Source organism: Xenopus tropicalis, chromosome 10, assembly GCF_000004195.4.
Source record: "Xenopus tropicalis strain Nigerian chromosome 10, UCB_Xtro_10.0, whole genome shotgun sequence".
In the NCBI taxonomy this organism is placed as follows: domain Eukaryota; kingdom Metazoa; phylum Chordata; class Amphibia; order Anura; family Pipidae; genus Xenopus; species Xenopus tropicalis.
This window is the reverse complement of record NC_030686.2, coordinates 42831303-42858394: the sequence shown is the minus strand read 5'-3', so window position 1 is coordinate 42858394 and position 27092 is coordinate 42831303. Positions and strand designations below refer to the sequence as shown.

The 27092-nt window shown below is 42.9% G+C and overlaps 1 protein-coding gene across 21 annotated transcripts; it reads left to right on the top strand.

The window, feature by feature from the left end:
* Positions 1–10959: 10959 nt before the first annotated feature.
* On the top strand, positions 10960–26892 carry rbm39 (RNA binding motif protein 39). 21 transcript variants are annotated; one of them, XM_012971789.3, is made up of 19 exons: positions 10961–11275; positions 14065–14127; positions 14326–14398; positions 15168–15321; positions 15718–15767; positions 17939–18133; positions 19645–19716; positions 20081–20131; positions 20886–21018; positions 21184–21336; positions 21612–21749; positions 21851–21916; positions 22234–22438; positions 23309–23386; positions 23481–23513; positions 24131–24263; positions 24552–24657; positions 24758–24836; positions 26043–26892. In XM_012971789.3, exons 7-19 carry the CDS (start codon positions 19673–19675, stop codon positions 26141–26143), a joined length of 1320 nt encoding a protein of 439 aa, XP_012827243.1. In that variant the 5' UTR covers positions 10961–11275; positions 14065–14127; positions 14326–14398; positions 15168–15321; positions 15718–15767; positions 17939–18133; positions 19645–19672; the 3' UTR covers positions 26144–26892. The 21 variants fall into 21 exon arrangements, with proteins under 21 accessions (XP_012827240.1, XP_012827238.1, XP_012827237.1 ...); XM_012971790.3 differs by lacking the exon at positions 15168–15321; XM_018097754.2 differs by lacking the exon at positions 15168–15321 and having other exon boundaries at positions 15718–15771; positions 17942–18133.
* Positions 26893–27092: the final 200 nt, after the last annotated feature.

The following is a 27092-nucleotide window of genomic DNA, read 5'->3' as shown; positions in this document are numbered from 1 at the left end:
GGATTTAAGAACAAAACATTTAACATTACGTTCCATTATGATCAGCTTTTCACTGACGGAGGCCCTCAAACTTGATTCTAATCGCTTCGAGCAAAACCCACAATCCAACAGGTAGGGTGTGCAGAACAAAGCCGGCAGCCAGACGATGACAGACGGACATGACCTGTTACCCTGTAAACCAGTTGGGTGGGGTGTCAGCCTATCGGAAGTGTCAAAACAAGAATAACAAGAGCGGCCTTGAGTGGGGACTGAGAGTCTCAGCGGCTTGTTGGGCTTGTACCATTAACTTTTAGTATGTCATGGAGGGTATTATAATTTACAGCTTATGAATTATTATAACTTTTTGTTGGAATTTTAGCAGCCAGCTGGTTGCTAGGGTCTGATTTAACTTAACAACCAGGCAGTGGCTTTATTATTATGTATATTATGTATACCCCCAGTAGTGTAATTATAGAGGAAGCAGACCCAGTGGTTTTATAAATGTCTAGGGCTGCTGTTTGGGGGCCCCCCACCCCAGTCACATACCCAGGGAGATATTTTTGTTGGTACACGGTCAACTCATATTTATTTGCCTTTTGGTTTGGCTTTCCACGCGAAATACATTATATGTGATTGAAACCCGCTGTGTAAAAGCTCAGCTTTCTGCCCGTAACCCTTTAGGTGTGTGTTACAAGTATTTATTCTAGGTGGAGTTATTGGCTCCCATGCAAATAGTATTTGTACCTAATAATTTTCAAAACACTGGCCATTTTCCCACATGTGCCTAAATACTGCCATCTAGTGGCCAAATACGCTTCTTCACTTGAATCTGAATTGTTGGAGACCTTTCTCTACCCAGTTTCTTTTCTTGTTGCCCTTCGGTTGCCTTGTACCCTAAGTTGTGTGACATGCTACATAAATTCTAATTGGTGCAGGAGCCTGGTTACCTCGGTAACAGTGTGACCTGTTTCTCTGCATCCATCATGCCATGTCTCAGCGTGTTAGCTGGATTTGCATGTATATTATTTGCATGTAACCTGGTTAAAGCTAGTTGGGTGCAGCGTGTCTTGGCTTGTCTGCAAAATACAAATGATGCCAAGTTATTGATAAGGCAGAATCTAGCCCGCTGGCACGTAACCAGCAGAGTTAATGCACTATGAAAACACAATATTAGAGTAAATGACAAAACTGGGAACCCCCCCTTCTGAAGTCACAGTTCCCTGTAGCATCCCATTTAATTCTATAGATGAGAACTCTGCAGCAGGAGGCCCACTGGCTGGATGTAGCCCTCCAAGAGTTCCACTGGCCACTTAGGATGGCACCAATATTACATTTTAATCTGGCTCCCAAACTTGTAGTACAGATATAGGATATGTTATCCAGAACACTTAGGAGTCCAGGCCCGGACTGGCAATCTGTGGGTTCAGGCAAATGCCAGAGGGGCTGCTGTAAGATGCCATAGTCACTCACTATTTATTGGGCTGGGGGGGGGGGCTGTTTGGGCCTCTGGGTACTGGGAATGCCAGGACCCAGGCCCAGACTGGCAATCTGTGGGTTCAGGCAAATGCCAGAGGGGCTGCTGTAAGATGCCATAGTCACTCACTATTTATTGGGCTGGGGGGGGGGGCTGTTTGGGCCTCTGTGTACTTGGAATGCCAGGACCCAGGCCCAGACTGGCAATCTGTGGGTTCAGGCAAATGCCAGAGGGGCTGCTGTAAGATGCCATAGACAGTCACTATTTATTGGGCTGGGGGGCTGTTTGGGCCTCTGGGTACTTGGAATGCCAGGACCCAGGCCCAGACTGGCAATCTGTGGGTTCAGACAAATGCCAGAGGGGCTGCTGTAAGATGCCATAGACAGTCACTATTTATTGGGCTGGGGGGGCTGTTTGGGCCTCTGGGTACTTGGAATGCCAGGGCCTATTGTGAATCCCAGTACAGGGCAGCTTGGAACCTGGGGTTTTCCATAACTTGGATCTCTATACCTTAGTCTACTAAAAATCATTCAAATATTGATTAAACCCAATAGGGCTGTTCTGCCCCCAATAAGGGGTAATTATATCTTAGTTGGGATCAAGTACAGGTACTGTTTTATTATTACAGAGAAAAGGGAATCATTTAACCATTAAATAAACCCAATAGGACTGTTCTGCCCCCAATAAGGGGTAATTATATCTTAGTTGGGATCAAGTACAGGTACTGTTTTATTATTACAGAGAAAAGGGAATCATTTAACCATTAAATAAACCCAATAGGGCTGTTCTGCCCCCAATAAGGGGTAATTATATCTTAGTTGGGATCAAGTACAGGTACTGTTTTATTATTACAGAGAAAAAATTATATGTTCTAAAATATTAAAAATGGTAAAAACAATTTAAATAAAATGGAGTCTGTGGGAGATGACCTTTCTGTTATTCTGGTTTATCTGGTAATGGGTTTCTGGATAACGGATCCAGTACCTGTATAGTAAATAATCGACCCGCTAAATGATAACAGTTGGAGGACACTGCTATAGACGTGGAACATCCATAGTTAAACATGAAGTTGAGTTGGATGGCTGATTTTCCCCAGCCCTCCTTATAATAACTCGACTCCTGAGAGCCCCTGGCAAGACGAGCTAAAGGGTTAAATTGTAACTATAAAATTATTCTGAATGATATTGCTGCGAGGGTTCTGTTTGTTTCCAGGGTGCAGAGAAGCTTTATTAGATGTGTTCCCTAGGAATGCACCCATACCCAGATGTATAATTAAGCACCTAGGTACCAGCAGCCATAAAGCACAATCCCTACAAGAGACAGGGAGACAAGATCCTTGTTTACAATAAAGCATCGCTCTCTCCCGGGGGTACTAACATGGCTCCTAGCCACCTGCGCCAAGCAAAGCAACAGCACACACACGGCATACACACACGGCATACACACACACTCACAGATTTCAGTTGTCTATTCGAGTCCTTTATACTGTTGCCCGTGTATAGGCATCCCTGACAGGCCTACCCACAGATTGCCAGTCTGGGCCTGGGCCCTGGCATTCCAAGTACCCAGAGGCCCAAACAGCCCCCCCCCCCAGCCCAATAAATAGTGACTGACTATGGCATCTTACAGCAGCCCCTCTGGCATTTGCCTGAACCCAAAGATTGCCAGTCTGGGCCTGGGCCCTGGCATTCCAAGTACCCAGAGGCCCAAACAGCCCCCCCAGCCCAATAAATAGTGACTGTCTATGGCACCTTACAGCAGCCCCTCTGGCATTTGCCTGAACCCACAGATTGCCAGTCTGGGCCTGGGCCCTGGCATTCCAAGTACCCAGAGGCACAAACAGCCCCCCCAGCCCAATAAATAGTGACTGTCTATGGCACCTTACAGCAGCCCCTCTGGCATTTGCCTGAACCCACAGATTGCCAGTCTGGGCCTGGGCCCTGGCATTCCAAGTACCCAGAGGCCCAAACAGCCCCCCCAGCCCAATAAATAGTGACTGTCTATGGCACCTTACAGCAGCCCCTCTGGCATTTGCCTGAACCCACAGATTGCCAGTCTGGGCCTGGGCCCTGGCATTCCAAGTACCCAGAGGCACAAACAGCCCCCCCAGCCCAATAAATAGTGACTGTCTATGGCACCTTACAGCAGCCCCTCTGGCATTTGCCTGAACCCACAGATTGCCAGTCTGGGCCTGGGCCCTGGCATTCCAAGTACCCAGAGGCACAAACAGCCCCCCCAGCCCAATAAATAGTGACTGTCTATGGCACCTTACAGCAGCCCCTCTGGCATTTGCCTGAACCCACAGATTGCCAGTCTGGGCCTGGGTCCTGGCATTCCAAGTACCCAGAGGCCCAAACAGCCCCCCCCAGCCCAATAAATAGTGACTGTCTATAGCATTTTACAGCAGCCCCTCTGGCATTTGCCAGAACCCACGGATTGCCAGCCCGGGCCTGCATGACATCACAGACTTGTGTATGACATCATCAATTTAAAATGTTTGACAGCACCTGCCCCAAAACAAAAAACCTTGTCCAAATCCAACAACAATCGCTGATCCCGTGGGGCGGGGAAGGCAATATAACCACTCAGCTTCAGGAATTCTTGAGTGAGTTGATGGAAACACTCATGTAAATGCTTGTAAACGCTCACTTTCACATGAAATAAGCGAGTATTGTACCTACGCTCGCTAAATGAGTTTCAGCTGCGGGCCCGCTACACTGTCCAAGTCTGGCCAAATGGAATTATTTATAAATGGCTCTTATTTAACTTGCTAATGGCAAACATATGCTCTGTGTTGTCTTTAACCATGAGTTCATTGTGGCCTATGAGCCTAAATCTGGGCAACTGCAACGAATTTGTATTACACAGTGCCGTATTCGTGTATGCGCGGTGTTTATGATATATAAATCCTAACCAAATATTCACTATTTCACTGATATAAAAGCCGTGCCATGGTATGAGTAATGGGCTGGCTCATTTGCAGCAATATATATATATATACAGATTTAGATATATACATGCAAAGTGCGGAATAAACACTGCGCATTTGGGGAATGTGCCACAGGCTGGAAAGGAGAAAGGAGTTTATAAATAGTGATAAAACCACAATGGAATTCTGGGGGGGTCATACACAAACAAAGGCAAAGTTTACCATATCCCCGTAACCCATGGAAACTAGATGCTTGCTTTCAATACTGTAACTGCACAAGGCCAAAACCTAACTGCTGCTTGGTTGCCATAGGCAACATAGGGCAAAACCTAGCCATGTTCTGGGTGTATGGTCTTTGTTTCTACTATAATCACCAGGAACAACCAATGATTAAAATGGGAAGTTTTATTTTTGCATAATAAAAGAAAATGTCATTCCGATCCGCTTTAATAAGGTTACTGGTGAATGGAATTGCTATTAAAAGAAGTGGCAGTTTTTATTCTTTCAATGTAGAAAAAATGCAGCAGAAGCCAGCTGGAGGAAAAAATGGCTTCTGCTACATTGTTTCAAGAGTCAGACCTAGGGAACAAAAGGCATAAGCAAATACTGATTTCAACAGCAATTACATGGACAAATAAACTTTAGAACCATTAAAGTCTTCTGATGAACGAATATTGAAAATGTGGATAGGAATGATTATGTTTCATTGTGCAAATAACAGTTTTTGAGTTCCCCTTAATGAATTTGTTTGTTTACAGAGTGTATGCAGGTAGATGGGCAGAAAACAATAGCGGCAATAAGCAAGTGATTTAACAACCTATAGTGTAGTTGTTGCATGGAATATCTAAGCAGCACAGTAACCGGAAAGGCCCTACAGGTTAAGGTGCCCCATACACCTTAAGATCCGCTCGCTTGGCGACATTGCCATCTTCTCCCGATATCCCCACTGACAGGTGAGCGATATCGGGAGAATCCAGGATAATTCGATCGTTTTGCCCTGGGGCCAAATGACCGAATTATAATGACAGGTATAGGCAAAGTCGGTCTGGGGACCACATCAACGAGCCGATGCGGTCCCTGATCCGATTAGATTTTCTAACCTGCCCGATTGAGATCTGCCCGATTTCAGGCCAGATATCGGTCGGGCAGGCCTGTCGGTAGTGCCCATACACGGGCCGAATCAGTCTAAGGGACTGATATTGGCAGCTAGAATCAGCCCGTATATGGGGACCTTAAGGGCTGTGGCACACGGGGAGATTAGTCGCCCGCGACAAATCTCCTTTGTCGCCCGCGACTAATCTCCCTTATATGCCATCCCACCGGCGAGAATGTAAATTGCCGGTGGGATGGCATACGTGGTGCCGCGATCGCCGACGATTTTCATTCTCGCCAGTGGGATTGCATATCGGGGAGATTAGTCACCCGCAAAAAGGGAGATTTGTCGCGGGAGACTAATCTCCCATGTGCCACAGCCCTAAGGTATCTCTTTCCCAGAATGCTCTAGTGTTGTCTAACTTATTACATGTAGTGGCCCATTTATATGCCATACAGCATGCTGGAAGGCCAAACTGAATTAACATGATGATGTCATATAGTGAAGTCTATGGACCCTCTGGACAGACTGGTGGCCATAAATTGTAGGGCCAACTCCGGCCCGCTGGCCTCCAGTTGGACAGCCCTGCTCTATAACACAGAGCAAATGTGGGAAATAACAGGGGCTGTGTTCACCCAGGCTAAAAGGCCAAGGCAGGAGCACTGTTTGTGATAAAGGGGAGGAGCTATAAAATAAATATACATATATACTGACTGCCAGTGGACCGACCTGTTCTGGTTTCAGAATGAACTTACTTGAGTTTGTTTGTTGCATAAACATGCCATGTTTTGTGAAAGAAAAAAAAAACCCTGCTGTGAATACACTGGCAAATACCTGCTTGTAGTTATCTGGGTGTGTCTTTTACCTTTACACATAACTTTACATAAACATTGAACATTTTTAATTAATGTATAATGGAAAGTTGCTTAAAATGACATTTTCTTTCAGTATGCGAGAAACAAAATAAAATGCTGTCCCACGGACTTGACATGATTTCTACGTGGTCAAAAATAGGACCAAACACTCGCACAAAGGAGGTAATTATCTCTAAAGAGGCTGATTATCTCTTAGGAATGCAGATCACGCAGCCATGGTTTTGCAGAGAATATGAATTATTATATAATAGAGTAATTTTAAATCATTCTACCAACACCTTATTATTATAATTGTGGTCTAGACTGAGACACAAAACGGACCCTGGCATTCCAAGTACCCAGAGGCCCAAACAGCCCCCCCAGCCCAATAAATAGTAACTGTCTATGGCATCTTACAGCAGCCCCTCTGGCATTTGCCTGAACCCACAGATTGCCAGTCTGGGCCTGGGTCCTGGCATTCCAAGTACCCAGAGGCCCAAACAGCCCCCCCAGCCCAATAAATAGTGACTGTCTATGGCATCTTACAGCAGCCCCTCTGGCATTTGCCTGAACCCACAGATTGCCAGTCTGGGCCTGGGTCCTGGCATTCCAAGTACCCAGAGGGCCAAACAGCCCCCCCAGCCCAATAAATAGTGACTGTCTATGGCATCTTACAGCAGCCCCTCTGGCATTTGCCTGAACCCACAGATTGCCAGTCTGGGCCTGGGCCCTGGCATTCCAAGTACCCAGAGGCCCTAACGCCCCCCCCCCCCAGCCCAATAAATAGTGAGTGTCTATGGCATCTTACAGCAGCCCCTCTGGCATTTGCCTGAACCCACAGATTGCCAGTCTGGGCCTGGATCCTGGCATTCCAAGTACCCAGAGGCCCAAACAGCCCCCCCAGCCTAATAAATAGTGACTGTCTATGGCACCTTACAGCAGCCCCTCTGGCATTTGCCTGAACCCACAGTTTGCCAGTCCAGGCCTGCACATGGGGAGTTTTTTAAGTAGCCCAAATATAAATCATCCTTCTATTTGAATTGCATCTGAATTCAGGAGCTTTTGCAGAGCAAGCATCTCGAATCACCCCCGTGCCAATGCCCTAAGACAAATGAGATAAAAGTAGTCCCTCTTGGAGATCCCTTATCCCTTGGTTCTCAACTCTGTGACTGTTTAAAAGAACATCAGTGCATCTAAATCCATTCATTAATGAATGTGTTACACATCTGAGTTCTTTCTAATGTGAAATTAAACATCCCCTACTCCCCTTCTAATCCCACTGGCTTGGACTTTGGGCAGAATAAGTGAGCTATTAGCATTGCCAGGGGCGAAGGTGGAAGCACTGCTTTCATGTGAATGAGCCAACATATAACAAAGGAAACACTCATTTAAATCAGTTTAATGTCAGACGAGGCAGTTTCTCCTCTGGCAAATTTGTAGTGGCGGAGAAATGCCCAAAACCTCCCACCATGCCTCAGGTTCAGTATAGCTGGAATTTATGCTGAAATAATTGAATTTCAGTAGGATTTTCCTACATTGACTTTGTTTCCATAAGTATCACAACAACAACAACAACACATTCTTGAGTGGCAGAAACATTTTGAAGCTTTAGGGTGAAGACACACAGAGCTACTAGTAGCAGCTACTTGTCGTGGCTACTAAAATAGGCAATGCTGATCATTTACTGATAATAGTCTCTACATGTGTTTTAGCAGAGGCAATTCTTAATACTGTCTATGGCAGGGGATTTTCTGGAGTTTAGTAACTATTAAAATGTAGCTGCTACTAGTAGCTCCGTGTGTCTTCGCCCTTATATTACAGCAACTCATAAATCTGTTGCTACAGCCTACCACAGCTTGCTTAAATCCTCACTGCCCCCCAACAGTTGGTCGGTCAGTATCCTGCCTACCCCTAGTTCTGGCCCTAAATGGAGGCCTGTGTGTTGCCTCTATGTTCCTTTGTTTCATAAAGTAGGAAAGAAGAGGGTTCCTGACAACATGCGGGTTGAGGGGTTCAGGTCAGGTACACTCAATGAGACTGACCCAGGTCTCAATTCCGTAATATATAGGGATGCATCAAATGCATTACGTTTTATTAAAAAAATAAATGTTTGTCCAAACTATTATGCAGTTTTTGTTACCTTCAGTTGTCTATAGCTTTTAAGGAAACCATACATATAGTGACCTGGTGTGATGGGTCTGTAGGTGGAATGTAGGGGCCATGAATGTTATGGGCTTGTTTCTGTTGTGCCAGTCATTCAGCCAGAAGCTGTGGCCCCTTTTCACTTCCTCGGCTGCCAATGCACTGTGAGCTAACTGATACGTGGCACCTGTAGAGAAGATTTTTAAACAGGCCCAATCCCCAAACTGACCGATACATGCATAACAGTTTAGATTAGCAATATGCCATACTCATACAGAAAATCATATAATACTTCATTTAATGCAATTTAATCTGTGTGTGGCCAGCTTTAGTGACAAGGAAAATCTGTTTAGCACATGGCACTAAACAGGGATGGTAAAACCAACCTTATGCTCTGAGACAGTGCTCCTCTTCTCTAAAAACACAGACTGCCCCTGTCCTTAATATCTGGCCCCCTCTGAGGCAATAAAGCTATGTGCGAGGAGGGGGGTCATCAACTTGGCCTCCTCAGGCAGCCAGGACCCCTGAGGTGGCGCTGGGCCCAATAAATAGTGAGTGTCTGTGGCATCTTAAGGTGGCCATACACCATAAAATCTGCCTGTTTGATCTTTTTATATGTTACTCTGTATGTCCAATGTATGAAACCCACTTATTGTACAGCGCTGCGGGATATGTTGGCGCTTTATAAATAAATGTTAATAATTATAATAATAATAACGAGTCAATACTGTCCCTCATCCGATAGGATCATCAAACCTGCCCATTCAACATCTCGCCATTTTTAGGCCAGATAGCAATCAGGTAGGCCCACTGGGGGTCCCCCATACACAGGCAGACCCGAATTGGCAGCTTAAATCTGCCGTGTATGGCCACCTTATAGCAGTTCCTCTGGCATTTGCCAGAATCATTTGGACAGTCTGGGCCAAGAAAACTATAGGCCAGTGCTGCAGCTTGTGACATTAGAAGTAAATGAATATTTTACAGGAAGGGTATTTTTTTAATAAAAGACAGCAACCCTAAACTCACGCAAGCCTGGACTGACAATCTGTGGATTTGGCCAAATGCCAGAGGGGCTGCTGTAAGGTGACATAGACAGTCACTATTTATTGGGCTGGGGGGGCTGTTTGGGCCTCTGGGTACTTGGAATGCCAGGACCCAGGCCCAGACTGGCAATCTGTGGGTTCAGGCAAATGCCAGAGGGGCTGCTGTAAGGTGCCATAGTCACTCACTATTTATTGGGTTGGGGGGGCTGTTTGGGCCTCTGGGTACTTGGAATGCCAGGACCCAGGCCCAGACTGGCAATCTGTGGGTTCAGGCAAATGCCAGAGGGGCTGCTGTAAGATGCCATAGACACTCACTATTTATTGGGCTGGGGGGGGGGCTGTTTGTGCCTCTGGGTACTTGGAATGCCAGGACCCAGGCCCAGACTGGCAATCTGTGGGTTCAGGCAAATGCCAGAGGGGCTGCTGTAAGGTGCCATAGACAGTCACTATTTATTAGGCTGGGGGGGGCTGTTTGGGCCTCTGGGTACTTGGAATGCCAGGACCCAGGCCCAGACTGGCAATCTGTGGGTTCAGGCAAATGCCAGAGGGGCTGCTGTAAGGTGCCATAGACAGTCACTATTTATTGGGCTGGGGGGGGGGGCTGTTTGTGCCTCTGGGTACTTGGAATGCCAGGACCCAGGCCCAGACTGGCAATCTGTGGGTTCAGGCAAATGCCAGAGGGGCTGCTGTAAGGTGCCATAGACAGTCACTATTTATTAGGCTGGGGGGGGCTGTTTGGGCCTCTGGGTACTTGGAATGCCAGGACCCAGGCCCAGACTGGCAATCTGTGGGTTCAGGCAAATGCCAGAGGGGCTGCTGTAAGGTGCCATAGACCTGGGATCCCCAACCTTTTTCCCTGTGAGCCACATTCAAATGTAACAAGTGTTGGGGCTCTGATTGGCTATTTGGCGGCCCTTATTCGGACTGGCAGCCTATATGAGACTATGTTTAGCAGTACATGGTTTTTATTCAACTAAAACTTGCCCAAATGCCAGGAATTTAAAAAAAAAACCACTTGCTTTGAGGCCACTGAGAGCAACATGTTGCCCCTGAGCCACTGGTTGGGGATCTTTGCCACAGACAGTCACTATTTGGGTCTTTGTGTGGATTTATAAGCCAGGGCCTATATTTAATTTCAATTCTCGCTTAATGACGCCAGACAAAGCTTCCTACTGGGAATAAAGTTTTGGCTACAATATTGAATTAACGCATCTACTGTTGCACTAAAGCGGATGCAAACACTGTAACTGTTAATCTCGCAGTAAGTGGGGCCAAGCAGCGCTCCCCCCCGGCCCACACAACAAACAAACTACGTGTGACTCCCTCGCTTCCCCTCACAAACCCCCTTTTGCCGCCCAATTAGCGGGAGAGAAAACAAAACCATCACATGACCGTACAAGCCCCTCCCCTCGCCCCACCCTGTGACGCGCAACAGCCCCTGAGACGTTGCCCCGGAAACCCTGTCGCCTTGCGTGTGTGCGAGTGAGGGAGGCTGGTGGCCGCCATTTCAGGGAGTCACAGGACTTGGCCATTACACGGCCCTGTAACACTTCCCGCCCTGAAACTCCCCTTTTCCTCTCTGTCTGTCTCCATTCCCTGCCTCCTCCGACCGGCCGCTCTCACTCCGCTCAGTAACGAAGCCTGCCTTGTTCTCTTTGTAGATAATCCGCCCCAATTGTTCTTTTTCTCTCTAACCAAGCCCGGGTCTTCTACGCCGACGGACAGCGAAGCCCCCTACCCAGGCCTTGCGGGGGACCCCTGGTAAGTGTCGCAGCTATTTCTCCCCCTCGCCTCTTCTTGTTGGTGCAGCTGCTGGCTTGGCGCTACTCAAGGCCCAGGCTTGCGGCCTACTTACTAGCAATGTCATTCCTTTCGCCGGGGCGGCTTCCACAAAGGCCTTCAGCCGTGGCCTCTCCATTTCCCGGGGGCTAACGTGTTATTGTGTATCGGGAGTTACATCCTTTTAACAGACACGTTATTTGTGGCCCTCCTGCTGGCGGTGCATTCTGGGAGTTGTAGTTTAATAACTATATTTTTTTATATGGTCATCGAATTCTATGTGTATATGTATAGAGATATATCTGTATCCCCCCCCCTCCGCCATGAAAATGATCAGAATAATAATGTTATTAGATAGGAGGGGGCTGTAAGTGTGAGACATGTGCCCTTGAGTGGGGGGCAGATCCCTGTAGGGAGCAGCGATTATTTATAGCAGGGGGCATTCCATATGGCTATATCTGTCTTATATGTTTGCTGAATGTTCCTTATATAATAATGGGCATGGCTCTTACATAGTTACATAGGGTTGAAAAAAGACCAGAGTCCAGAATCAAGTTCCGCCCTTCCAAGTAAACCCAGCACACACAGCCTATACTAACCAATCTATACACTCACATACATAAACTATATATACAACCACTAATACTAACTGTAGATATTAGTATCACAATAGCCTTGGGTATTCTGCTTGTTCAAGAACTCACCCAGGCCCCTCTTATAGGCATTAACAGAATCTGCCATTACCCCATCACTAGGGGGGGCATTCCCCAACCTCGCTGCCCTCACCGTGAGGAACCCCCTACGCTGCTTCAAATGGAAACCCCATTCCTTTAATCTAAAGGGGGGGGGGGCAGTTGATTGTTTTTATGGGAAAAAAGAACCCCCCAATCTGCCTATAATCCCCTCTAATGTACTTGTACAGAATCTTGTCCCCCCTCAAGCGCCTCTTTTACAGAGAGGTGGTTGCCTGGTCTCCTCAGCACCTTCCATAGTATGTATGTATGTCTTTATTTATAAAGTGCTACTTATGTACGCAGCGCTGTACAGTAGAATACATTAATACAAACAGGGGGTTAATAAGATAATAAAAGATTAATACAAAGTATAAAGATAAATACAGCTGCAATAAGTTAAGAGTCGAGAACACAAGAGGAAGGAGGTCCCTGCCCCGTAGAGCTTACAATCTAGTACTGGGGTAATAACACATGGCAGGGCTGTACAGCTGGGGGCCTGCTGGGCAGATTTCACCCTCCAAATGATTTTGTTTTGTTACCAGCCCTGCAATAGAAGTGTAACAACCCAGCTGGTTCCATAACTTGCCATGTGTGCCCTTCTTAGGGGGCTTGATGGCCCAGCTTGGTGGAATTTAGAAGCAACATGTGCTTACTTAGGCTTGTGTGGAACTGACTGAATCACTGATGCTGCAATGGTTTTTATCAGACATAAATATGGCCACACACTGGCAGATACTCATTGTTACGTTACCGTATGGACACACACTATGTGCACATTTGGGCATTTTCTTAGTGTGTAATTTAGACTGAAAATGGGAACTAGAGAGAGAGCTAGGCCTCTGCTTCCTCATCTGGGGACACTTCCGCCTAAATTGTGAAAAGTTTTCACATTTGTGAACATCCGCCACCCGATAGGATGATTGGTCAATATGGTCTCCTCGTCCTGGCACACATGCTGAGATAGCTGAGCAGTACGTTAGATATCAGGCAAATTGGCCAATCAGATCTAGGCACGGGGGCCCTAAGCAAATGTTGAAGGCAGAGTTTGAACCAAAAACCTGTTTCCTGAATATGGAGGTCGTGTAACATTGAGATGTATTCACACCAGCTTGTTTATTTGTATAGGAATATGGTTATGTTAACAGTTTCATGGGTCTGTTACACATGTTGCCACTTTGTATTGTAACCTGTTTGTGGCAGATTATAGTCAAGTCTAGGCCTGCTTTAAGCTTTGTATCAGTTTTGGAAGAGGCTTTAGCCCTGTGCTGAGCTTGTGTGTATGTTATTCCTATAGCGGCGTAACAACTGCCCTTTTCAGATGTTAATGGGCGGGAAACTAAGTTTCACCCAAAAAAGTAATTCAGTTGGTGAATTTGTTAAACACCTTTAGTGTTGCAGCTAGCCTCATCTATGCTTCCAAGGTAATGTAAAGTAGTTTGGGTTAGATATGTTGTGGCTTAGCTTTACTTGAATAAATGCAACTTTTGTTCATCTGTACAGGTATATGCTCTGCTTTTAGTTGAATGATCCAGTATCTGTTATGTGCATTCTGTCTGAGAGCTTTGGCAGTATTGCATTAATATTAGTAGTAGCAGAGCAACAATAATAGGAAATTTGTTCTCTAAAGTGTTATATTCATTATTTTAGTTTTGTGTGTATAAGGGGTGAAGAGTTGAGCATATGTTATTGGTGTCCAGTTTTTGTTATATTAACATTTTATAGTATCTTTTGAACAAGAATTGGCACCTTTTCCGGAAACATTCTTGCCTAACTCTGTTATCTATCTTATTAAATTGGCACCAGGCATTATTCTTACTAGTAGGGTTGGTAAAATAAGACGAAAGGTTGTTTGCTTGCTTTGTCCATTTATATTGGCTTGATCCAATTGTTTGGTCCCAGTCCAGTGATCTGATCAAATTGGGGCCTCTACAGGAATGTTGGGAGAGGGAAAACCACATGCCATTAGTTACAGAAAGCAACCTGTAAAGAATATTTGACACCATGTCCATAAGTGTGTTTCTCTCTTACTCCTTTTAGAACGACCAAAAAATGGCTGATGACATTGACATAGAAGCGATGCTGGAAGCTCCTTACCAAAAGGTGAGAAACCTCCTTCAGTAGATGTAGTTTGCGCGTAGTGTATTCTTAAAACTACTGCTGAAATATAAACTAACACCCCTGGAGGCCTTGGAAATATATCTTGACTTGAAAAGTTCATATTTACTGTTGATGTGATTATTTTGTGCAGTAGTTTGACTTCAGCATGATAAATAAATGCCCATCTATCTCTTTTTGTAGACTTGCCTAACGATATATCACCTCTACTCCCATGAATTCACCTTTGATTCCAGTGTGAACTGTCAATCATAAGGTAGTAATTGAGTGACGTATCGCTGTACCGTGGTCCCCTAGGTAAAAAGACTTGCCAATGAACTGCCGAGCTCCGGTTTGGCATAGCAACAAGGTGAATGCAGTGGTTTTTGGGATAAATGGGGCTCCAAGAATATCCACTTTCACCACTCCTCAGCAGATTCCAGTTGGCTCATCTTATTCATCGTAAACGATGAGGATATATTTTCTTTTTTTTCCAGTAATATGAGAAATAAAGGCCTCATACTAGAACATAAAGCATTCAGCCTTTGTTTAAAAATTTGTAATCGTCCTTGCAACAAGGATAATCCACTGCAGTAACCTGTGATGGCTTCTGTGCTGTCAGGAGCTAGAAGTGCAGCTCAGCTTTTAAATGCAAATGTCACAGGTATATAGTGTAAATGCTTTTACTGCTGCAGCGCTCCTCTTTAGGAGTCGGAAAATATGTCCCTTTTAAGCCCTTTCACCACACCGGGGGATTTGTCTTTTTGCATGCAGTAGCACAGGAAAGCCTAGAATAGTCTAACTGGTCTTTTTAAAGACTGGACATCCCCGTGTGGGATTCCCCCCCCCCCCCCATCGTTTGGACTAGCCCAGACCTTTATAGTCATATATAATGCTTTCGTAGCTACATGAGCCCTTACTTAAGATGGATACTTCCATATACAGGTATGGCATTAGGGAAATGTATAGGCTGGACAGGTACATATTTGCTGACATTTCTTGGGAGTCGACGTTACTAAAGCAGTGTGAATCCCTGTTTGCTTCAGGGCGAGATGTGTGACAGAGGTGGCATCAAGCTCTTACAGTCCCAACCCTCCAACGAAAATGGGCGAAGATCACAGGAATGGCATCGGTCACAGGAAATGGATAGTGGCTGGCTGCTAGCACGGCCTCTTGGGCCTTAGTCAAACAGTAGCCTTGGTACTGATGATAGGGAACACTGCACCAGTTCAAAGTTCAAACCAATGCAATATTTTTTGTTCTTTTACATGTAGTTAAAACCGTAGCATTTTACCACTCAACGCTACAGGCGTAGGTTGGCTTTAGACCAAGCCAGAACTACACAAATTGTAACGTATATATAAACTTAAATAACTCGTACAATTTAATTTCTTAAGATGACTTTTACATTAAAGTTTTTTTTTATTCACTTGTGTGAATATTTAAATATTTTGTAGCTTTCCACATACGTTTCCAATATTTACTTAGCCATTAAATTTTCTTTTGTACTCTCTCATTCCAATTCCCTTTACCTTTATGACCACTTGAAATATTTCCACCTCGCCCTCATGATGTTCTTCTATCAACCTTGCTTAGGATGAGAACAAGTTGAGCAGTGCCAACGGACATGAAGAACGCAGCAAGAAGTAAGTGCTTGACAAGGTTTATACCTGCCTGTGAAAAGCTGTCCACACTCCCAGTCCAGCATGAAAGAAGGATAGAAAGATGTCTGTGCCTCAGCCCATTTAGTAATACGCAATACGTTATTGATTTTCATAGGTCTGTCAGTATCTCTTTAAAATGCCTGTTTATTGTGTAAAATACATTTTATTAGAATTTCTAGGCTTTAGAAGAATAGCTGTATTACTTTATTACTCAAAAGCCCTGATAGATCTTTCTTGGCTTTCTATCTCTTACCCTTGCATGGCCTTGGGTAATCTGTAGGATGGGCCTCCATCTTTTTCTAGTTTTTTGGGGCACCTCCTGCGTGAATTGAGGCTTGCTGCAATACATAAAGTTATACAGGTATGGGACCCCTTGTCCGGAAACTCGTTATCCATAAAGCTCCAAATTAAGGAAAGGCCATTTCCCATAGACTCCATTATAAGATAAAATGAATCCTTACTGGAGGCAAAACAAGCCTTTTGGGTTTTTCAATATTTAAATGATTCGTAGCAGACTTAAGTTATAGAGATCCAAATTGCGTAAAGATGCCTCATCCGGAAAACTCCAGGTCCCGAGCATTCTGCATAACAGGTCCCATACCTGTATACCATGCATTCAGCAAGTCTGAATTTTCAAGAGATGGTGGCCTGCCTGCAGGAATTTCCCTGAGATTTAGTTATTAATAGAGGACTTGTGGTGAGAAAAGTCGTTAGTCACTGAGGTGGGTGCCAATTTCTTATGTACCCTCAAATGACTGGCTTTTCTTGCCTATTAAATACCAGGTACAGCCTGTATGTATATGTCCTACATTAATTTATATGTAATAATCTCTTGGCCCTACACTTACAATCTAAGCAAAGTAAAATTCAAGTGCTACAGGACAAATACCTCCTTAGTGCCATATCTTAGCATTTAAATCTTTATCTCTCTGTATATATGGTTTTGTTTGGTTTTTGAGGAAAGTTAATATGTATGTATGAAGGTCGCTGAAAACAGCAGAGCAGATGGCAAACATACTGCAGTAAAACTAAGCTTTCACTTTGCATGTACATACATTTAATTTGACTTTGCTCTACCAGTAAATCTGCCTTCCACCCTTTATTTACTGTCTGATGTTTGTGAGCTGTGTTTGCACATGTATAGGTGTCCTGTTTAACTAGAATCAGGAAAACCATAGCTGAACACACAGCTAGTAAAGTATGTCTATACTGAAAACATGCTCAAATGTCATTATGCCAGACTTATTGACTAACTTAGTGCAACCTTCAGACTGTTCACAGTAGTAGGGCAGGAGTTGCTGGCACATTTTTGCCTCACATTTTGATTGGCTAAGCCTTGCTCCTGTTAAAAAAATGAGGAAAATGATAATTAGGGTTCCTTCAAAGTAAAACAGCAGCAGTTTTGTAGAAAAAATATATAGTCATCTTTACTGTACTATATTGTAGCTTTTATGTCTGATGCCAGCTTATTTAGTGGTTGCTGAGAAGGCAATGCAAAATTAAAAAAGTGGTAGCAAGATAGCAGAAAAATTGAAGAGTTGCAGAGGTTGATGGAGTGGGTAGAGAGTTACTAGAGGTAGGGCAAAGAGTTGGGTGGGAGACAGAGGGATATTGTATTGAGGTAAGCCAAGTTCTAAGGAAGATACTAGTGTTGCCCAGGCTGTTTGACACCTTAGAGCAGGGGTGTCAAACTCAATCACATAAGGGGGCCGAAATCTAAAACACAGGCTAAGTCGTGGGCCAAATTTTTTATTAATATACTTAATAAGATACTAAGGGGTATATTTATCACAATGTGTAAAAAGTGGAGTAAGACATTACCGGTGATGTTGCTCATAGCAGCCAATAGATGTTTTGCTACTGTTTAAATCTGATTACGGATTGGATGCCTTGGGCAACATTACTGGTAATGCTTCATTCCACTTTTTACACAGCATGATAAATATACCCCTTAGTCTCAGTTACTATGTAAGGAAAATGGAAATTGATCAGGCTGGATGGTCAGACACACTCACCAAGGGCCACATAAAACAGCCAGGTGGGCCGGATTTGGCCCCTGGGCCTTGTGTTTGACATATATGCCTTAGAGCTTGTATGTGTGTACATTTGACCTTACACTGCTAATAGAACTGTTTGCAAAATGTATTTTATAGGAGAAAAAAAAGTAAAAGTAGGAGCCGCAGTCGTGAGAAGAAACGCAGCAGGAGTAAGGAACGTAAACGCAGCAAAGATCGGGAAAGAAAGAGAAGTAAAAGCCGTGAAAAGAAACGCAGCCGAAGCAGAGAACGGCGAAAAAGCCGTTCTAGAAGCAGAGAACGCAGGTTCAGAGGTCGCTACAGAAGCCCTTAGTATGTATACTGTCAATCTTCTGTCAGTTATTGTGCATTTATATTGGAACCAAGTTTTGTCTGATATTTGTTTTGCTAAGTTGAATTCTAGCTCTACTAATTAGATACCATAAGAATGGTACAGACATGAGAAGTTCATTTTAGATAAAAATAGATCTTGTAATTCAGCATTAGCAGTATATTAAGACAACTAAGGGTTTTGGTTCTAAAAGCTTACAAAACCATTTTCTAATTACAACAAACCTGATTTTATCTGCATATTCAACTCCACCAAAATACCCTGTAACCCCAATATGCTCCTATTCCTGGCAACTGGGCAAAGTTGGCTTTACAATAGGGTCACATTTATCTCTCACACCCTGAAGGTACAATTTCCCATGGCAGCAGCAATTAGAGGTATAATGTGTGAACTTGACCCTCCTGGAAGGCCGGTTTGCTCATATTATGGGGCTCCGAGCACGCAGTTGTGCAGAGGTATGTTTTGGTGTTGAACATATAGACCGAATCAGTTTTGTTTAAGGGGAGGTAGTATAGCCAACTGGCACAACCTGCAGTGCAGCTGCCAGCGTTTGTTTGCCTGCAGCTATTTTCATTTTATTTCATTTGTCACTGAAGATGTGCTTGTGTACAACTGTATTTAAAACAAATTAAAGGTAAACATCACATTTTTTTTCCTTTTTATTTTTAGGAAAACTGCCATCCTAGAAACTGATCACTGAAAGCTCTTTAGGTTACGGTCACCAATAAAGTTATTCAACTATAACATCTCAAATTCACAATTCACAGTCCCACCGAGTTATTTTAGCCTTGCTCCCTCTCACGTTTCTATCAAGCTTGAAATGTTAGGTTAATAGTACGTGATTTTGTGTTCAGGTAGACTCCATTCTTCTAAGGAAAGAGTAACCTGACAGGGGGGGGTTCACCTTCCAAATATTTTTTTTCAGTTGATTTCAGATAGTATGCTTGAAATAGACTTTTTTCAGTTGGCTGCCTCAGTAGGGCCAAAATAAAGATTAGAAACTTATTATGGATACAATAGTTGCTAACTGTACACATGTTCTGCTGGGAAGACTGTCAAATAATGTAGCAAATTGTAACGGTTCAGGGCCTGCACCCAGATTCCTGAGACGTTAGCCTGAAACACCAGAGAGAGGAACATAAAGTTTAAGCTTGAAACAAACTGGTCAAAATGATCTAAAGAAAGCAATAAAAAAAATGTATATCTAGTGTATTATCTGAACCTAACTGAGCTGAAAATGTGTTTTGAAGGTGAACAACCCCTTTAGTTTTGTATTTGGTATTTTGGAGAAACCTCCTTACAATTATACACTAATATGGCGTTGGTTTTATTCTGCAATGTCTGTTATTTGAGGGATGCGGAATTCTGCAAAATGAGTTGTGTAATATCCGATTATGTGGTTCAAAACTTAGTTATTTTTATTTTAACAGAAAATATAGTAAGCTTGTATGGATTTATGCAAAATCTAATATTATTCTGTTTCCATTTTCAGTTCTGGACCAAAGTTTGGTGGTGGCTCTATGCGTGGCAAGATGGGAGGAATACCTCATGGTGTGAAATTAAGGTAAATTACTTTTTTTTTTTTTAAGGTTAGCTTAAGAAAACCTGATAATGCATTAATTACATTAGTACATGGACTTTTGTGATACGACAGCTGCTTGTCATTTAATGACTGGCCTGTATTACTGAATTATACTCAAATACCTGCCCATAGACCATATGTTTCTTATATAAGTTAACGGAGCAATTTCATTGGGGTTTGAATTTACTTGCACTTGGTTCTTCCTGAGATAACTGCTAAAGAACCATTGGTTAATAGTGTGTGGTGGGGGGGTAGTGTTAAACAGTGCTGTATGCACTAAAAATATAGTAATAGAACTCCAAACAAAGTCTGAGCTTAACATTTAACAAAATGTTCTTTTCTCTAGAAGGAGGTCAAAGAGCAAAAGTCCTCAAAAGAGAGAGAAAAGCCCTGTAAGGTAAGTTGACAATATGTGCAATGTGCCAACAAAACAAAGAAAAACCTGTCAGTATGAACTTTGAGCTCATTAACATCTGCAAAGTGGTTTTTAGAGCAAGTTTGCACCTATAAACAGATACATGATAGAGGTTGCAAGAAGTGTGCTTATTAAATAACAAAGAGTTAGAATAACCCCAAAACGTTGCTACTTCCTGCTTCTCACTTTTGAAGACGTTAGTGACGCTTGAACCTGCTGCATTCAGCCTCTCAGGACAAGGCCTAACTTGGTGTTTGTCACATTTCTGCAAATGTTTGATTTGTCAAATTTGTTACCCCTAATGCAGACCATTAAATACAGTGGAATTTAGAAATATTTGAGAGCCACCAATTGTGTGAGCCTAATGGCATGGCTCACTTTTACATACATTACCAGGCCTAATGATCCCAAAGTTGCCCCCTGGATTGATTACCATCAACGTGTAGTAATTGCAGGAAGTTTTAGTGACTACCATGGGTTTAATGGGGACACAGGTACAACGACAACCTTGTGTGTTCAGCTAGGGTGAGGCCCATAAGCGTTTGTTGAGGGGCCCAGTAATCTCTTAGCTATACCACTCTCCATTTGAATATTGCCCTGATAGCAATAGCTAAAGGAATGCAAAACTTAGATTTTTGTTCATGTTGCCCTCCTGATAGAGAGAGATCTACTTTAACTTTCAGTATAGTAATTCCCTTGCATTAAACAGCATGGAGTTTCATAATGATTTATTTAGCTCTCTTCAATCCAGGGGTCCTATAGATAATCTGTCTCCTGAGGAAAGAGATGCACGCACTGTGTTCTGTATGCAGCTGGCTGCTAGGATCCGTCCCAGAGATTTGGAAGAATTCTTCTCGACAGTAGGCAAAGTAAGTAAGAGACCAGTTATTGGACAACCTTAACATATGGACTGTATATCTGTAGGTGTGCGAATAGTGTTTTGGTCATTAATCTTGCATGTTAGTGGAATGTTTGCTGTGTGTTGGCATATCCAGAGATACTTAACTTTTTTTTTTTTCCTTCCCCTGTTGCAGGTCCGTGATGTGCGAATGATTTCAGACAGAAATTCTAGGCGCTCCAAAGGCATTGCTTATGTGGAATTTGTGGATCAGAGCTCTGTGCCTCTTGCAATTGGACTTACAGGCCAGAAAGTGTTGGGAGTCCCAATAATTGTCCAGGCTTCACAGGTATGTGCTGGGGGTAAAATTTATAATCTAAGGAGTCCTTACTGGTGTTGGTTTTCTTAGTATTCTGTAATAGTGTTTATAGTCCTGACATGTTACACCATATCCATTACACAACAGCATCCTGATGAGCCCTTCGGTTCACTAGAGCAAGCAACCACAACAGAACTAATTACCTTTATTGCATTTCGGTTTTTTAGATGTATTATGTAGATGCATTATGTAGATTGTTTTGCTATTACCCTTACATTTTTATCATTTTCTATTCATGCCTGCAGGCAGAAAAAAACAGAGCAGCCGCAATGGCCAATAATCTCCAGAAAGGCACTGCTGGGCCTATGCGTCTGTACGTAGGATCATTACACTTTAACATAACCGAAGACATGCTACGCGGCATATTTGAGCCATTTGGCAGGGTAAGTAGAAGTATCAGCATTAGCTAAGGGATAAGTCCTGATATTATTGGCAAGGAATACAGATTATCTAATGTGATTTTTTTTTTTTTTCCCCCTGCTAGATTGAAAGTATCCAACTCATGATGGACAGTGAGACTGGTCGCTCCAAAGGATATGGATTCATTACCGTAAGTGTCTTAATCATTTGTCTCGTTGTGCCTGTCTTGTCTGTGCATACATTCATATTCTGCTCCTTAATTATTACTCTTTTTTTATACTGATTTATTCTTTTTTCAACCTCTCCCTTGTTCCACTCTTTTCTCATCAACCCTAACCAAGTTTAAAGGACCATGAAACTAAAATGGGGGAGGGGTGGGGCTAGGATAGGAGATTAGAATCGTGGGGGGAGGGTGTGGGAGGCCCCCCCACCCATTAGTGAATTTATAAAGGTAGATCAGTAAGTATTTAGCCATAAAGTATAGATGTCTAACTTCATGTGTTGCAGTTTTCAGATTCTGAATGTGCCAAAAAAGCTTTGGAGCAGTTGAATGGCTTTGAACTGGCTGGGCGGCCAATGAAAGTTGGGCATGTCACGGAGCGAACCGATGCATCCAATGCAAGCTCATTTCTTGACAGCGATGAGCTGGAAAGGACAGGAATTGACCTTGGAACTACTGGTCGCCTTCAGCTAATGGCTAGGCTTGCAGAGGGTAAGGCTTTTCATAATTACGGCAACTTATTCATGTTTCATTTTAGTGGCAACTCCTTTCTGACTTCCATACATAGTAGGCTGCCTTTGTGCTGTATATTGTGCCTTTGGGCAGTTCAAAGTATCTAAAAGGCTGGGTTTTAGCTTGAGGCCCTGATAAATATATGGACCTTAGAAGGGGCATTATACATCTACTTAACCACCATTTTTCAGTATTCACAAAATAAGTCACATTTATGCTGAAAATGTTTTAAAATATAAGGCATATTTTTATTAGAAATGGATAATAGATCATGGGTATTTTGCTATTCTGTACATGAGAAAAGGCCTTTTTTATGCCGTGCAGCTTTTTGTAATGTTATATGCAAGCTGCCATGTCATTGCTTGCCTCCGATGTAGAACATTCTTGTTGGCAAGAAAAGGGGATACATTCTTTTATTTTCCCAGGGTAAATTCAAGTGTTGCTCCCAGCTGTCAATCATATATTCTCTGCCCCTCCTCTATGCTTTAGGCATAGAGGCGTTTCCTAAATGTCACTGCATTCCACTCTCCCCTCCCTCCTCACCATCTCATTGTGTAGCCAGTGCATGGGCATCAGGTCCCCCATCTTGGCACATAAACAAGATTTTGGCATGATGCAAAGCTTGCATTCATAAATAATGGTGCCTGCTTGCTGTGATTGTGAATTCCAAGACTTAATTGTATATAGTGTAAGTAAAGTTTTTTTTGCTTGGCAAACATAATGGGAAACAATTTGTAATTTCGTAGGTTGACAGGGTCCCCTTTTATCTGCTCTACCATACCATGTACCTGTTCTGAAATGTGCAAAAAGGTGTGTTGTACTGATCCTGTGTATATGTTGCTGTTCCAGGCACCGGCTTGCAGATCCCTCCGGCAGCACAGCAAGCGCTACAGATGAGTGGCTCTTTAGCTTTTGGCGCAGTTGCAGGTGAGCATTGCTGTTAAAATATTTTATGGTTTTGGAATTGCTGGGCTGTGCCATTTATTTTTGTGTGTTAACTTTTTATTCTTTATATTAACAGATCTCCAAACTAGAATTTCCCAGCAGAGTGAAGGTTAGTATAAGCTCTTTGATTTTTTTTTTTTTTTTTGCTTTGTAGAAATCACATCCCAAAATACATATCACACTGAGGAAAAAAAAATCCTTATGATTTTAGTAAGGCAGCGGCGAAAGGGACCAGATCACTGTCAGTGGCGTAACGGGGGCCCTGATGGGGTCTGCTTCCTCATTCGTTGCTTGTAAATCCACACTCCCTGCCTGCTTTCAGATAGGCGATTGGGTTGCTAGTGGGAATTTATAGGTGACGCAGGGGACATAACATGGAGGGAAGAGGGCCAAGGGGCTGCTAGAGTTTGCTGCCCCGCACCAGGCAAATCAGAAGGATTTTTTTTTTGCAGGGGGGCCCAGTGCAGAGTAGTTTAGCCACTGATCACTGACCATATAGAAATAGAAGTACGTATGTGTGGGCTCTAAGCAGCTATGCACCTCCACCTGTCATCCGGCATGTAACCATGTCAGCCCTGTTAGTGTCGCTGTTACCAGGTGTGGGTTCCCCATGCATTGTCCAATATGGGCCCATTATAGTCTGTCGGTTAATTATACTTAATAGGCTTTGAGTGGCCATTCCCCAAACCACAAATAATGCTAAATAATTATTTTTCTTGTTTGTAGCACTGGCTGCGGCTGCTGCATCTGCGGCTACCATTTCTCTGGCGGCGGCATCATCTACTCTACCTATTCCTGCGACTACTCAGCCAATTGCTACGCAGTGCTTCCAGCTTTCCAACATGTTTAACCCCCAAACGTAAGTATCTGCGACAGCTGGAGATTACCATAGAATGCTGGCAATGGTTCTTGGGAACAGTCACATTGGTGCAGTGGTAATGGATTAATGGGTAAATTGCAAAAGTGCTTAGAATAGCACTCTTAACGATTTTACATCAGCTTACTTATAAAGGGTTATAAAATGCACATATTCTAAAAATGGCTTTGTATTTCCCTGTGGATGGAGCTGGTCAGCCTTGGGCAAAATGGTAAAATCCATGCTAGCACTGAACTTTGGGTTTATATTTGTCTTCCAAATCTTTTGCAGAGAGGATGAGCTGGGTTGGGACTCGGAAATTAAAGAGGATGTCATCGAAGAATGCAATAAACATGGCGGAGTAGTTCATATTTACGTAGACAAAAATTCACCTCAGGTAAGAGATTTCTCTGGGTAACTGCTGTTCTGTGAATGAGTTACCCCAAGTTGCTATGATCACTCAGTCTCTAACATGCCATTCTCTTTGCTGCCAACAGGGCAATGTCTATGTCAAATGTCCAACCATCGCATCTGCTATTGCTGCTGTTAATGCTCTGCATGGGAGGTGGTTTGCTGGTGAGTGTGGCGTTTTTTTTTCTTTCTTTTTTTATACAGGTATAGGACCCATTATCCAGAATGCTTGGGACCAAGGGTATTCCGGATAAGGGGTCTTTCTGTAATTTGGATCTCCACCCCTTAAAAAATCTGTCTATATATAAATAGTATACATAAATACTGACAGTTACAAATTGTATTACAGATAATACCAAGGGTATTCCAGATAAGGGGTCTTTGGATCTCCATACCTTAAGTTTACTAAAAAAAAAATCAATAAAACATTAATTAACCCCAATAGGATTGTTTTGCATCCAATAAGGATTATTTTTATCTTAGTTGGGATCAAGTACAGGTACTGTTTTATTATTACAGAGAAAAGGGAATCATTTAACCATGAAATAAACCCAATAGGGCTGTTCTGCCCCCAATAAGGGGTAATTATATCTTAGTTGGGATCAAGTACAGGTACTGTTTTATTATTACAGAGAAAAGGGAATCATTTAACCATGAAATAAACCCAATAGGGCTGTTCTGCCCCCAATAAGGGGTAATTATATCTTAGTTGGGATCAAGTACAGGTACTGTTTTATTATTACAGAGAAAAGGGAATCATTTAACCATTAAATAAACCCAATAGGGCTGTTCTGCCCCCAATAAGGGGTAATTATATCTTAGTTGGGATCAAGTACAGGTACTGTTTTATTATTACAGAGAAAAGGGAATCATTTAACCATGAAATAAACCCAATAGGGCTGTTCTGCCCCCAATAAGGGGTAATTATATCTTAGTTGGGATCAAGTACAGGTACTGTTTTATTATTACAGAGAAAAGGGAATCATTTAACCATTAAATAAACCCAATAGGGCTGTTCTGCCCCCAATAAGGGGTAATTATATCTTAGTTGGGATCAAGTACAGGTACTGTTTTATTATTACAGAGAAAAGGGAATCATTTAACCATTAAATAAACCCAATAGGGCTGTTCTGCCCCCAATAAGGGGTAATTATATCTTAGTTGGGATCAAGTACAGGTACTGTTTTATTACAGAGAAAAGGGAAATCTGTTTTAAAATTCTGAATTATTTGATTAAAATGGAGTCTATGGGAGCCAGGCTTTCCGTAATTCGGAGCTTTCTGAATAATGGGTTTCCGGATAAGGGATCCCATACCTGTATAATATAACTGGAATGCATCTTTTTAACTGCTCCCTTTGCTCCTCCCACAGGTAAGATGATCACCGCTGCTTATGTACCTCTCCCAACGTACCACAGCCTCTTCCCTGATTCCATGACCTCAACTCAGCTTCTGTTTCCATCTCGCCGATGAATGGGCAGAAATACCATTTTGTATATATACTTTTTTTTTTATTTGAGAGAATGGTTTTTTGTTTTTTGTTTTTGTTTTTTTTTTTTAGATGGAGGTACAGAGAGAATGTCCTTGGTGTATACTTCTAAGACAGTGACATAAGAGTGAATGCCTGTACCAGCTAATTTGCTTTTAAACCCATCCGTTGCCTACGCTGCCTCGCTGTCCCTGTAGAATAGACACTGACCCGGCAGCTTGAGAAAGGGCAGATAGAAAAAGATCTTTTTTTTTTTTCCACTTCAGGTCCAGCAAATGGGAAATGTTCAGCAAGAGCATTTCAGTCTTTAACTCCTGTTAGATGGCTTCGAATGTTTGATTTTACGGTAATCCTTGTACATGAATTTTGTCCATGAAACCTTTTAATTGGTGATCTCAGTCGGAAGCTCAGTAGTTAGATTTCTGTACCTGATCTTTCTTTTGTACATAGTGTCACGGTGTTTCAGTACCACACAAAATCTCCGCTGTGTTTCCAGGCAAAAGAGGTGGACAAAACGCAGTAGATTAAACCAAGGCTGCCAGGGAATACAAGGGATATTTTGGCTGGCCGCATATAATCTTTTGCTCTTTAAGCTCTGTGAGCTCTGAAATATATTCATTTTTTTTTTGTTAATTTGGTGTGTTTGACAAGACAGCTTGATATTTCTATGAAACTTTCATATTTCAACAATCTTTGTAAAGAAGCTCTCTAAAATAAAGATCTTTAGAAAAAATTCCCTTTGCCTTTTCCTCTTGTGATGTCTCTGAAACGTAGGGCATTCCCTTATTCTCGAATTGGATGGGAATAAGGAAACCCGAGAGACTGAACCAACAACACAACAACAGGGAAAAAAGGAACAGTAGTACCAGAAAGTGTCAAAGTAATTAAAATATAACGTACTGTTGTCCTGTACTGGTCAAGGGGTTGTGTGTT

Excerpts from the sequence above, each read along its gene's own strand:
- rbm39 (XM_012971783.3), top strand. The coding sequence starts at position 14,077 with ATGGCTGATGACATTGACATAGAAGCGATGCTGGAAGCTCCTTACCAA. Across the intron at positions 21,917-22,233 it reads AAGGATATGGATTCATTACC|TTTTCAGATTCTGAATGTGC; the intron begins GTAAGTGTCTTA and ends CATGTGTTGCAG. Across the intron at positions 24,837-26,042 it reads GCATGGGAGGTGGTTTGCTG|GTAAGATGATCACCGCTGCT; the intron begins GTGAGTGTGGCG and ends CTCCTCCCACAG.